Source organism: Cherax quadricarinatus, chromosome 4 (assembly GCF_038502225.1).
Source record: "Cherax quadricarinatus isolate ZL_2023a chromosome 4, ASM3850222v1, whole genome shotgun sequence".
Lineage (NCBI taxonomy): Eukaryota > Metazoa > Arthropoda > Malacostraca > Decapoda > Parastacidae > Cherax > Cherax quadricarinatus.
This window is the reverse complement of record NC_091295.1, coordinates 13,234,238-13,247,592: the sequence shown is the minus strand read 5'-3', so window position 1 is coordinate 13,247,592 and position 13,355 is coordinate 13,234,238. Positions and strand designations below refer to the sequence as shown.

Genomic DNA, 13,355 nt, shown 5'->3' with positions numbered 1-13,355 from the left:
AAGAATGTGCTTGGTGTCATAAGTTACTAGCTACAGTGGACCCTTGGGTAATGGCGGCATTGGCTAATGCCAAAATCAGATAGCAGCACGTTTTTACGTCAGAATATTGGCTCGGCTGACACCCAAGAACTCGGTTAAGGGCATTCGTCCCGAACGTGTCCGCGCAACCCATGTACAGCCAGTGTGCCATTGTTTACAGGCCAGGGAGGATGATTCCACATGTACATGCGATATATTTTGTATTATTCCATTGTTTTTAGTGCTTGTAACTTCTAAATAAGCCACCATGGGCCCAGAGAAAGCTTATAGTGCCAGCCCTGTGGTAAAGAAGGAAAGAAACGTAATAGAATTAAAGATAAAACTCGTAGCAAAGTACCGAAGTGGAAGAGGAAGAGAGAGGAGAATGTGCCTTCTGCTGTGATTCAGTGATTCTTGATATGTACGATATTAAAGCAGCAGGTATCGATAAAGGCTATAGTGCCAGCCAGTGATAGTGTAGAATTAACAGTGTAGCAAGTAAGTTAAGTGAGTAAGCGATAGAAAAACGACATGAAAGTAACTCTCCAATGTTGTTGGATGTTTATAGGGCCAATGAACATATGCTGGCCTGCTATCTTCCACCACCCTAAACCTCTGCCAGCATCTCCTCCATCAAACTAGCTAAGTAAACTAACATCTCCTCCAAGGTAAGTGTAAATATAAAAGTGTAAGTATAAAAGCAAATATAAGTGTAAATGTAAAAGGACCCTAATGAAAATAAGTCACTCTGACTTTTTTGGGTTATCCTAGGTACTTTACACATATGCTGCTATGTATGATAATCTATGTACGTAACTGTATTTGTGTATACGTACCTGAATAAACTAACTAATTTATAAATTAAAATGTGAATATTTCTTATTTATAAATTACATACATTAAGTGTGATGGTGTTGGTGGGTTCTGCTGCCACCTCCACCACCACTAATATGTACGGCTTCTCTCAGTAGCCCTTATAAACCCAACAACAACACTTCCACCACTTCTCTCATTTATTATGACATATTTTATTCATTCTAGAGTATATATCATGTTTCTATGTTATTAATATTGTTTATTATGTCATATTAGATGAACTGTGATAGATAAATAAGCCAGAGAGATGATGTTAGCATCATATTGAAGCAAAATAAGCTCACCTCCTACCTGTCTTCCATACACCAACAAGAGTCAGTGAAGGTTAAATGTGATGTTAAATGTTCATTTATCCATTCTATTAGTGCTTTATATTTATTTGTGACGCATGGGTGATGAATGTTGCAGCGAGGAGAAGGCTGGAGGCAGTGGAGATGTCATGTCTGAGGACAATGTGTGGTGTGAATATAATGCAGAGAATTCGTAGTTTGGAAGTTAGGAGGAGGTGCGGGATTACCAAAACTGTTGTCCAGATGGCTGAGGAAGGGTTGCTGAGGTGGTTCGGACATGTAGAGAGAATGGAGCGAAACAGAATGACTTCAAGAGTGTATCAGTCTGTAGTGGAAGGAAGGCGGGGTAGGGGTCGGCCTAGGAAAGGTTGGAGGGAGGGGGTAAAGGAGGTTTTGTGTGTGAGGGGCTTGGACTTCCAGCAGGCATGCGTGAGCGCGTTTGATAGGAGTGAATGGAGACAAATGGTTTTTAATACTTGACGTGCTGTTGGAGTGTGAGCAAAGTAACATTTATGAAGGGGTTCAGGGAAACCGGCAGGCCGGAGTTGAGTCCTGGAGATGGGAAGTACAGTGCCTGCACTCTGAAGGAGGGGTGTTAATGTTGCAGTTTAAAAACTGTAGTGTAAAGCACCCTTCTGGCAAGACAGTGATGGAGTGAATGATGGTGAAAGTTTTTCTTTTTAGGGCCACCCTGCCTTGGTGGGAATCGGCCAGTGTGATAATAAAAAAAAAAATTATTTGTCATTGTTTTCTGTTTCTTTTTTTTTTTTTCCCCCTCAACAAATCGGCCGTCTCCCACCGAGGCAGGGTGACCCAAAAAGAAAGAAAATCCCCAAAAAGAAAATACTTTCATCATCATTCAACACTTTCACCTCACACATAATCACTGTTTTTTGCAGAGGTGCCCAGAATACAACGGTTTAGAAGTATATACGTATAGAAATACACAATATATCCCTCCAAACTGCCAATATCCCAAACCCCTCCTTTAGAGTGCAGGCATTGTACTTTCCATTTCCAGGATTCAAGTCCGGTTATATAAAATTACCGGTTTCCCTGAATCCCTTCACTAAATATTACCCTGCTCACACTCCAACAGCTCGTCAGGTCCCAAATACCATTTGTCTCCATTCACTCCTGTCTAACACGCTCGCGCATGCTTGCTGGAAGTCCAAACCCCTTGCCCACAACACCTCCTTTACCCCCTCCCTCCAACCTTTTCGAGGACAACCCCTACACCACCTTCCTTCCCCTACAGATTTATACGCTCTCCATGTCGTTCTACTTTGATCTATTCTCTCTAAATGACCAAACCACCTCAACAAACCCTCTTCAGCCCTCTGACTAATACTTTTATTAACTCCACACCTTCTCCTAATTTCCACACTCTGAATTTTCTGCATAATATTTACACCATACATTGCTTTTAGACAGGACATCTCCACTGCCTCCAACCACCTCCTTGCTGCAGCATTTACATGTAACCCAAGCTTCACACCCATATAAGAGTGTTGGTACTACTATACTTTCATACATTCCCTTCTTTGCCTCCATAGATAATATTTTTTGCCTCCACATATACCTCAATGCACCACTCACCTTTTTTCCCTCATCATTTCTATGATTAACCTCATCCTTCATAAATCCATCCGCTGATATGTCAACTCCCAAATATCTGAAAACATTCACTTCTTCCATACTACTCCTCCTCAATTTGATATCTAATTTTTCTTTATCTAAATCATTTGATGCTATCATCACCTTACTCTTTTCTACGTTCACTTTCAACTTTCTACCTTAACACACACTCCCAAATTCGTCCACTAACCTTTGGAATTTTTCTTTAGAATCTCCCATAAGCACAGTATCATCAGCAAAAAGTAACTGTGTCACTTCCCATTTTGTATTTAGTTCCCCATAATTTGTATTTAGTTTTGGAGTGAGATTAACAAGTTAAGAAAGCCTAGAGAACAAATGGATTTGTCAGTTAAAAATAGGAGAGGAGAGTTATTAAATGGAGAGTTAGAGGTATTGGGAAGATGGAAGGAATATTTTGAGGAATTGTTAAATGTTGATGAAGATAGGGAAGCTGTGATTTCGTGTATAGGGCAAGGAGGAATAACATCTTGTAGGAGTGAGGAAGAGCCAGTTGTGAGTGTGGGGGAAGTTCGTGAGGCAGTAGGTAAAATGAAAGGGGGTAAGGCAGCCGGGATTGATGGGATAAAGATAGAAATGTTAAAAGCAGGTGGGGATATAGTTTTGGAGTGGTTGGTGCAATTATTTAATAAATGTATGGAAGAGGGTAAGGTACCTAGGGATTGGCAGAGAGCATGCATAGTTCCTTTGTATAAAGGCAAAGGGGATAAAAGAGAGTGCAAAAATTATAGGGGGATAAGTCTGTTGAGTGTACCTGGTAAAGTGTATGGTAGAGTTATAATTGAAAGAATTAAGAGTAAGACGGAGAATAGGATAGCAGATGAACAAGGAGGCTTTAGGAAAGGTAGGGGGTGTGTGGACCAGGTGTTTACAGTGAAACATATAAGTGAACAGTATTTAGATAAGGCTAAAGAGGTCTTTGTGGCATTTATGGATTTGGAAAAGGCGTATGACAGGGTGGATAGGGGGGCAATGTGGCAGATGTTGCAAGTGTATGGTGTAGGAGGTAGGTTACTGAAAGCAGTGAAGAGTTTTTACGAGGATAGTGAGGCTCAAGTTAGAGTATGTAGGAAAGAGGGAAATTTTTTCCCAGTAAAAGTAGGCCTTAGACAAGGATGTGTGATGTCACCGTGGTTGTTTAATATATTTATAGATGGGGTTGTAAGAGAAGTAAATGCGAGGGTCTTGGCAAGAGGCGTGGAGTTAAAAGATAAAGAATCACACACAAAGTGGGAGTTGTCACAGCTGCTCTTTGCTGATGACACTGTGCTCTTGGGAGATTCTGAAGAGAAGTTGCAGAGATTGGTGGATGAATTTGGTAGGGTGTGCAAAAGAAGAAAATTAAAGGTGAATACAGGAAAGAGTAAGGTTATGAGGATAACAAAAAGATTAGGTGATGAAAGATTGAATATCAGATTGGAGGGAGAGAGTATGGAGGAGGTGAACGTATTCAGATATTTGGGAGTGGACGTGTCAGCGGATGGGTCTATGAAAGATGAGGTGAATCATAGAATTGATGAGGGAAAAAGAGTCAGTGGTGCACTTAGGAGTCTGTGGAGACAAAGAACTTTGTCCTTGGAGGCAAAGAGGGGAATGTATGAGAGTATAGTTTTACCAACGCTCTTATATGGGTGTGAAGCGTGGGTGATGAATGTTGCAGCGAGGAGAAGGCTGGAGGCAGTGGAGATGTCATGTCTGAGGGCAATGTGTGGTGTGAATATAATGCAGAGAATTCGTAGTTTGGAAGTTAGGAGGAGGTGCGGGATTACCAAAACTGTTGTCCAGAGGGCTGAGGAAGGGTTGTTGAGGTGGTTCGGACATGTAGAGAGAATGGAGCGAAACAGAATGACTTCAAGAGTGTATCAGTCTGTAGTGGAAGGAAGGCGGGGTAGGGGTCGGCCTAGGAAGGGTTGGAGGGAGGGGGTAAAGGAGGTTTTGTGTGCGAGGGGCTTGGACTTCCAGCAGGCATGCGTGAGCGTGTTTGATAGGAGTGAATGGAGACAAATGGTTTTTAATACTTGACGTGCTGTTGGAGTGTGAGCAAAGTAACATTTATGAAGGGATTCAGGGAAACCGGCAGGCCGGACTTGAGTCCTGGAGATGGGAAGTACAGTGCCTGCACTCTGAAGGAGGGGTGTTAATGTTGCAGTTTAAAAACTGTAGTGTAAAGCACCCTTCTGGCAAGACAGTGATGGAGTGAATGATGGTGAAAGTTTTTCTTTTTCGGGCCACCCTGCCTTGGTGGGAATCGGCCGGTGTGATAATAAATAAATAATTTATTCCCACCCCTCTCCCGAACACCCTAGCATTTACTTCTTTTACAACCCCATCTATAAATATAAACAACCATGGTGACATTACACATCCCTGTCTAAGACCTACTTTTACCGGGAAGTAGTCTCCTTCTCTTCTACACACCCTAACCTGAGCCTAACTGTCCTCATAAAAATTCTTTACCGCATTTAGTAACTTACCACCTATTCCATATACATACTTGCAACATCTGCCACATTGCTTCCCTATCCACTCTGTCATATTCCTTTTCTAAATCCATAAATGCAATAAAAACTTCCCTACCTTTATCTAAATACTGCTCACATATATGCTTCAATGTAAACACTTGATCTACATATCCCCTACCCACTCTAAAACCTCCTGTATGCGTATCTATATTTAATCTTTAAAAAAAAAATATTTTTTGTTAATACTTTTGGCTGTCTGAAATGGATTAATTGAATTTCTTTTATTTCTTATGGGGAAAATTAATTTGGCTAACTGCAAAATCGGTTAAAGGCAAGCAATGGATTAATGCTGTTACCCGAGGGTCCACTGTACTATTGTTAATGCTGTTGTCCATAACCGTTCAGAATTATACTGCCCATCATTTCTAGGAATATAAACAGCCTCTCCTACATTTACTAACAAAATCAGGTATTTCAGGGTTATAACTGGTTATTATGAGTTGACGGTTGTGTGCCTGTGGGAATGAAAACGTACTCTCAACTTTTCCCATGTTTCCTCCATACTCACTCCCTCCACTCTAATATCCAATCTTTCACTATGTAAAGTTTTTGTCCTCATCACCTTGTGCTTTCCTATGTTCGTTTTTAATTTCCTTTTACGTACCCTTCCAAACTCGCTCTCCAATCTCTGCAACTTCTCATCAGAATCTCCCACGAGCACTGTCTCATCTGCAAAAAGCAACTATGACAACTCCCACTTTGTGTTAATTCTCTTTTAATCCCACATCTCTTGCCATTATGCAAATTGTGCTTTTATTTCTTTTATTTTCAACGTTTAATGCAGTATATCTGTAAAGTGACATCTAAACTGTCATATCTGGGCACCTCTGCGAAGACAGTGATTGTGTGAATCATGGTGAAAGTGTTTCTTTTTTGGGTCACCCTGCCTCAGTGGGAGATGGCCAACGTGTTAAAAAAACTGTAAATTGTGTATACAGTAGTGTACTCTACTGCTTTCTCTGGTACTTTGACATTATTCTGATTAACAGACATGTAGGGTCCTCCTCCCCTCAATAGCAAATTATATTGAGGGTTTACTCTTAAAAAGTACATCCTTTAGGTCACCATAGCTTGGTGGGAAATGACCAGGTAATAAAAATAATTCATTATGGTCAGTTTCAGCGGTATATTGGTTTATCTAGAAGCTGTTAATCTTGTAGTTAAAATAACCCTGATTTTAATGTTTGGGTTGCAAATAAGTTTAAGAATGACCCATTTTGCAACATTTTAACTGATTTAGATATCAGTGTTTTATTCACCACTGTTTCATAACATTCATTGTATGTATGTCCAATATGTTCCTTGTTTTCAGTAATGTTTGCTTCATATCCTATTTTTTTTTTCTTGACAGGAAATGACTGGCATAACTCAAGAAATATTGCTTCAGGTAGTGCAGATCCTTCTCAAGTGTAAGTTGCTCATATCAGATGATGAGGAAGACCTCTCACTGGATTCCAGAGTCAACCTTTTCCTTGGATACAAAAATAAGAAACTCAGGGTCAATATTAATGTGCCAATGAAAACAGAGATGAAGGTGAGTTATATTTTTTGACAGAAGATTGTTGTGCATTTTTAATATATGCTATTCTGACCAGAATATCAGCATACCTTTGGTAAGACAGTGATAGTGAAAGTGTTTCCTCTTTTTAGGGTCACCCTACCTCAGCGGGAGACAGCCGGTGTGTTAAAAATAATATTGTGCCTTTTGTATACAGTAAGACACCCATATCCACAGGGGATACATTCCAAGGACCTGCTGTGGATAATGAAACTGTGGGTAGTAGCAAACCCCATATATATATATAAGTACTATACATACCTGTTATAAAGTTTAATTGGTAAATTATGCACAATAAGTGGAGAATTATCACTTTTTCACTGATGGGAAGCACTTCATGGCTTCTCTTAGGATTTGAAGAACTGGCAGCTTCTCTACTTTTGCACTTTGGGGCCATTATTAGGCAAAATTAAGAGGTATTTTTGGGCCACAGTAAACTGAAGATACTGAATCAGTGGATACAGGGATTCTGCTGTACACCTATATGTAATAAGTTGATTGGAAACTGATTGTTAATGCAGAAAAACAATATTAATCCCAAAACTGAGAATCCAAAATTGTTTTTATTGAATCTGTTGCTCAGCTTTTTTTTTTTTTTTTTTTTTTTTTTTTACTCTTTCCGCCTGTATTATGAAAATGTGTAAGTGCAGAATTGATGGTCAACTCCTGGAAGAGCTACTGGATTTATTGCAGTAGTAGATCTGAGGAAAGCCAATGTTTTTCTTTTCCTTAACAATGACCTTCTCTTACCAAGACAGGGTAGTCTGAAAAAAAAAAAAGGCTCTTTACATTTAGTTATTTATACAGGAGGCAGGGTTACTAGCCCCTTGCTCCCAGAATTTTAGTAGCCTCTTATGACATGCATGGCTTATGGAAGATGGATTTTTCTCCTCTTCCCAATTTAGAAAAACAAATATGTTCTTTCTTCTTTCTTTCAACACACCAGCCGTATCCCACCAAGGTGGGGTGGCCCAAAAGGAAAAACAAAAGTTTCTCCTTTTACATTTAGTAATATATACAGGAGAAGGGGTTACTAGCCCCTTTCTCCTGGCATTTTAGTCGCCTCTTACGACACGCATGGCTTACAGAGGAAGAATTTTTTTTTTTATACAGTATTTGAATGTGTATCCTGCTTGCAAGATGGATCACAATTAAAAACATGTATTTTTTTTTAAGCAAATATGTATGTTTTTAATTTTGATCCATCTTGTAAGCAGGATACACATTCAAATACTGTAAAAAAAAAAAAAACTTGAAGGTTTAGTATATTTGTAGGCACTCGAGTGCTAGTGATGCCTGGTACTTGGTGGCATACTGACTGGCCGTATAGTCTTACTACAGTATCTGACACAATATGCAATAACATTTGTCATATACATGGAACTGCAGCAGCACACTTTAGCTCTCTGAATTATACCCTTGATGACTCCACATTGTCTATCAATTTCTAGACCTCAAACCTTTGCATAATTATTCAAACATGTTATGTTGAACAAACTTACTTCCTAATAATTCTTTCTCTCTTGTCCTCTTTTCCCATGCATGCATGAACTATGCTTATTGAAAATCCTTAGGTACCCCTTTCCCTGTGTTTAAGCATATATTGAACAAACTTGCTAGGCCCTCCAAAACTACGGTTGACCTTCACTTAGCATGATAGTCACATTCCTGACAACAGCTGTAATAAAAAAAATTGTATAAAATGTACTGAAGATCTTGTAGGGGAAAAAATAGGGTTATTTTTCGTAGACTAGAAAAGCCACCCAGATTTTTTTAGGTCAAAATTGTAAAAAATAATGATAATGTAATTGTAGGTTGATGTAGTGATGTGTGTCAATCAAAGATCCTCCATCCTAATCTCTGCTAGCAGACAGAGGTACATTATAGTTGTCCCTCTTGGGGTAACTGTGTGGGGGTTATATACATGGGCTTAGTGGTTGGGGTACACACAGGAAGGGTTTGAGCAGGTGAGGTTGGGGTGGAGAGCGAGTGGTGGAGGGGTAGCAGCAGGAGCTGGAGGTTGATGTTGGGAGGTGGAGGATGCTGGGTACTAGAGGGGGTAGAGGCTGTAAGCAATGAGGCAGTATGATGGTGACCGTGTCAGTGGCACAGTGTGGGTGGTGGTGGAGTGGATGGTGTGTTAGGAGGTGTAGGACATAAAAGATGGATAAGGTATGGGCATGAACATGTGGGGAAGTGGATGATGGGTAACTGGGGTAGGTGAGTACAGGTCTCCCTCAACATTCGCACTTTTCACTTTCGTGGGCTTCAGACGTTCATGAATTCCAGGTGCCCAATCATATTTAAAATGTCATTACATATCTTAGGAATTGTGGCGGTGGCAGAGTTTGTTTGGAGATAGGACAAGATAGTCATTCAATATGACACTAATATCAACTCTACAGCTTATTTATCTATCACAATTCATCTAGTATGACATAATAAACAACATTAATAACAGAAAAATGACATGTACTCTAGAATGAATAAAATATATCATTAAGTATGTCATGAGCGTTGCTGTTGTTGTTGGGTGGGTGTGTAAGGGCCACCGAGACATAAGCCGTACATAGTGATGGTGGAGGTGGCAGTAGAGACTAGAGACGGCCGTGTTGTCAGTCGCCCTGTATAACTCCAGCAATATTGGAAGTAGGTAGGTTCGTGCTGTCCTTTTTCTATCGATTAATTGCTTAACTTTTTTTGCTGTACTGTTAATGCTACACTTTATTGCTGGCTGGCGCTATAGCCTTTATCAGCTTCTCTCTTCTTCCTCCACTTTGGTACTCTGCTATGAGGTCTTTCTTGAATTCTATAGTTTTTCTCGCCTTCTTTACCAAAGGGCTGGCACTAGTACAATATTTTACGATGTTTTCATGTGTTTTATGATTGTTCGTGATTCAATAGGTTAAGGAAGTAGTATTGTATTATATTTCCCTACACTATATTGGAGCACCAAACATTTGCGATTTTTCAACATTCGCAAGGCTCTTGATCCCATAACCCTCGCGAATGTTGAGGAAGACCTGTATGTGGTTGGTGGGGGGGAACAGTGATGGGTAACAAAAGTGATTAGATATGTGGACAACGTGTAAAGGTGAAAGGTCAAGTAGAGTTTACTCACTTATGTGTGGTTGCAGGGGTTGAATCTCAGCTCCTGGCCCTGCCTCTCAACTTGCCACTTGCTTATCCTCATGAGCCCCGTAATACGTATTCTTAAAATAATGTACGAGTCTGCCTCCATTTCTTCATCAAGATAAGTGCATTTCTTGACCACTTTGAGACTGAAGAAATACTTCTAACATCCCTGTGACTCATCTGTCTTTTACTTCTTACTGTGTCCCCAAGTATCTACTTCCTGCATCTCAAACAGCCTGTCCCTATCTGCCCTGTCAGTTCACTTGAGTATTTTGTATGCTGTCTTGGTTCCCCTGGTCCTTCTGATTTTCAGGGTTGTTACATTCAATTCCTTTAACCTCTTAAAGCTCTGGGACTAGTTTCCTTGCATATTTCTGTGCTTTCTTTAGTGTCTTAGCTTGCTTAATAAGGTGTGGGTTCCATACTGGTGCTGCATATTCCAAGATGAGTCTGACATATGTTGTATGCAGCACCCAGAATGACTCTTTAAGATTCCTGAAAGCTGCTATGCCAGTTCTTGCCAGGCAAACATTGGCAGCAGAGGTTATTCGGTTGATGTGAACCTCTGGCGATATGCTAGGCACTAAGTCTACTCTTGGGTCTTCAGGCTCCTTCCCCATTCTAAATAACTTTATATTTGTTGGGTTTGAATTCAAGTGACCGTTTTTCTGACCAATCTTGCAGTTTGTCCAGATCCATTTACATCCTTTCCCCAGCCTCGTTGCTTTGTATTCTCATTGTCATGTGGGTTTCGAAAACGTGGATAGGGTAAAAATACTCACGTAGGCTGGTAGTACGTATAATATAACGGAATGTGTGTGAAGCGCCAACAGCCAACCTGCCTCTCTCTGGCTCCCTGACTAGACTGACCCATGAGTGCTTATGGGCGAGGGGGTGTTTGAAATCCTGCTATGGTCAGCAGCAATATGAATACAGTCAGTGATTCACGCAGAGACGGTTGGTAGTGAGTCATCTACTGGTACACTGGTTACTGGTAACTGGTTACTAGGAACTGGTACTACTACTGAGAGCTCGGCGACGCTAACGTATGTCGTCCCGACATACAACTAATACCTAAGAAGGATGGTACTTGGCGCCCAGTGATTGACTTTAGGAAGTTAAATGCGAAAACTATTCCAGATCGCTTCCCATTCCCTGTACTGGGTGATCTTTTACGTAACATCGGAGATAACAAAGTCTTTTCAACCCTGGATTTGTTACAAGGGTTTTGGCAAGTCCCTCTTCACGAGGACAGCCAAGAGCTAACTGCATTCTCCACTCCTACAGGTCATTATCACTTCCTCCGTATGGCGTTTGGATTACGATCCTCCCCTATCACGTTCTCAAGGCTCATGACTAATATTTTTAGAGGTCTCATAGGTAATGCACTTATGGTGTACTTAGATGACGTAATCGTCATGTCTAAAGACGTGGATACACACTTGAAAAGACTTGATGTAGTACTTGGTAAGCTTGAAGAAGCCAATTTAAAGATCAAACTGTCTAAATGTCAATTTTTCAGATCAGAAATTAAGTTTCTTGGTCACGTAGTCACTCCTAGAGGGGTTACGACTGACCAAAGTAAAGTAACTGCAGTACTAAATTTTCCAACTCCCAAAACTGCTGATGCCGTAAGATCCTTTGTGGGCTTAGCAGGTTTTTATAGATCTTGTATTGCCAATTTTTCTTCCATAGCTGCTCCTCTGAGTTGCTTAAGAAAGATGCTCCTTTTGTTTGGACCTTCCGTCAAGAAAGAGCATTCCAAACTCTAAAAGAAAAGATAACATCTGCTCCAATTTTGAAATTTCCAGATTTTTCTAAGCCCTTCTATCTGACAACTGATGCTAGTTCAATTGGCATAGGCACCGTACTAGCTCAGAAGACCGATGGCAAGTACAACGCAGTTACATTTGCTAGCCGAGTCCTTACAAAGGCTGAACATAATTATACAGTAACTGAGCAAGAAGCTTTAGCAATAGTATGGTCTTTAAAGCACTTCCGAGACAATTTATCAGTACTCTGTTCATGTCTTGACAGACCACGCTCCACTGATACCTTTATTCCAGAACAAACAACCTACTGGAAGGTTAGCCAGATGGACCTTGACTATCCAAGAGTTCAGTCCCACCGCTGCCACCATTTGTCATGTGGATTTCGAAAACGTGGATAGGGTAAAAATACTCACATAGGCTGGTAGTACGTATAATATAACGGAATGTGTGTGAAGCGCCAACAGCCGACCTGCCTCTCTCTGGCTCCCTGACTAGACTGACCCATGAGTGCTTATGGGCGAGGGGGTGTTTGAAATCCTGCTATGGTCAGCAGCAATATGAATACAGTCAGTGATTCACGCAGAGATGGTTGGTAGTGAGTCATCTACTGGTACACTGGTTACTGGTTACTAGGAACTGGTACTACTACTGAGATCATTAGTTTTATGTCAGTGAACAGATAGGTATCTGACTTAGCTGCTTCTGGTATGTCATTGACATAAACCAGAAACAGCATTGTGGTACACCACTTGTTACTCTGTCAGTCTGAAATCTCTTCTGGACAGTCACTCTGCTTCCTTCCTCAAAGGTACTTCTTGATTCACAAGAGTAAATTCCCATTTATTTCTGCCTGCTTCTCAAGTTTGTCCAAGTCTCATGTAGGTTACAGTATCAGTTGCCTGCTTAGTCTAAAAAAATACGGTCCATCCATTCCTCTCGCCTACTTCACTTTCATTAACCCTTTGACTGTCGCAGGCCCCTTTCTGAAACTCATTCTATGTCGATAAATTTTTGAAAAAAAAAAATTATTTTTTCTTGTGAAATGATAGAGAATCTTTTCCCGATGGTAATGACACCAAAAGTATAAAATTTGGTCGAAAACTCACGGAATTACGCTCCTGCGAAGTTAGCGGTCTCGGCAACACATACGCATCGGCGATTTTGCCGACTTTGAGCCCTGTTTATAGCCAATTCCGTTGTTCCAGTCAACCAAACTCATAGCTATTTCTTTAGAACTCCATTTTATCTATCAGTTGAGTACAAGAAACTGCCCCAGAGGCTTTCAAAGTCACCCTTAGATGTGGGCCTTGTACGTGTTCATTACACAAATAACCCGCACATAAAAGAGAGAAGCTTACGACGATGTTTCGGTCCGACTTGGACCATTTACAAAGTCACACTAACCAGAAGTGGGGCAGGATGGCTATATATAGTGTTAGGCTTGCAGACACTAACAATGCTCTTTTCTGTCACGTCAGAGATCATAGCCATCCTATTGACTGGTCTTCTGCTAAAACTGTCTTCCCTA

At 40.7% G+C, this 13,355-nt stretch overlaps 1 protein-coding gene across 3 annotated transcripts in view; it reads left to right on the top strand.

The window, feature by feature from the left end:
* The window catches only part of Cul1 (cullin 1), a 295,830-nt gene that overhangs the window by 253,162 nt on the left and 29,313 nt on the right, over positions 1-13,355 (top strand). For all 3 annotated transcript variants that reach the window (XM_053770358.2, XM_070094495.1, XM_070094488.1), the window contains exon 16: positions 6,714-6,896. In XM_053770358.2, coding sequence (XP_053626333.1) covers positions 6,714-6,896 — 183 coding nt within the window. The remainder of the gene's footprint in view (positions 1-6,713; positions 6,897-13,355) is intronic.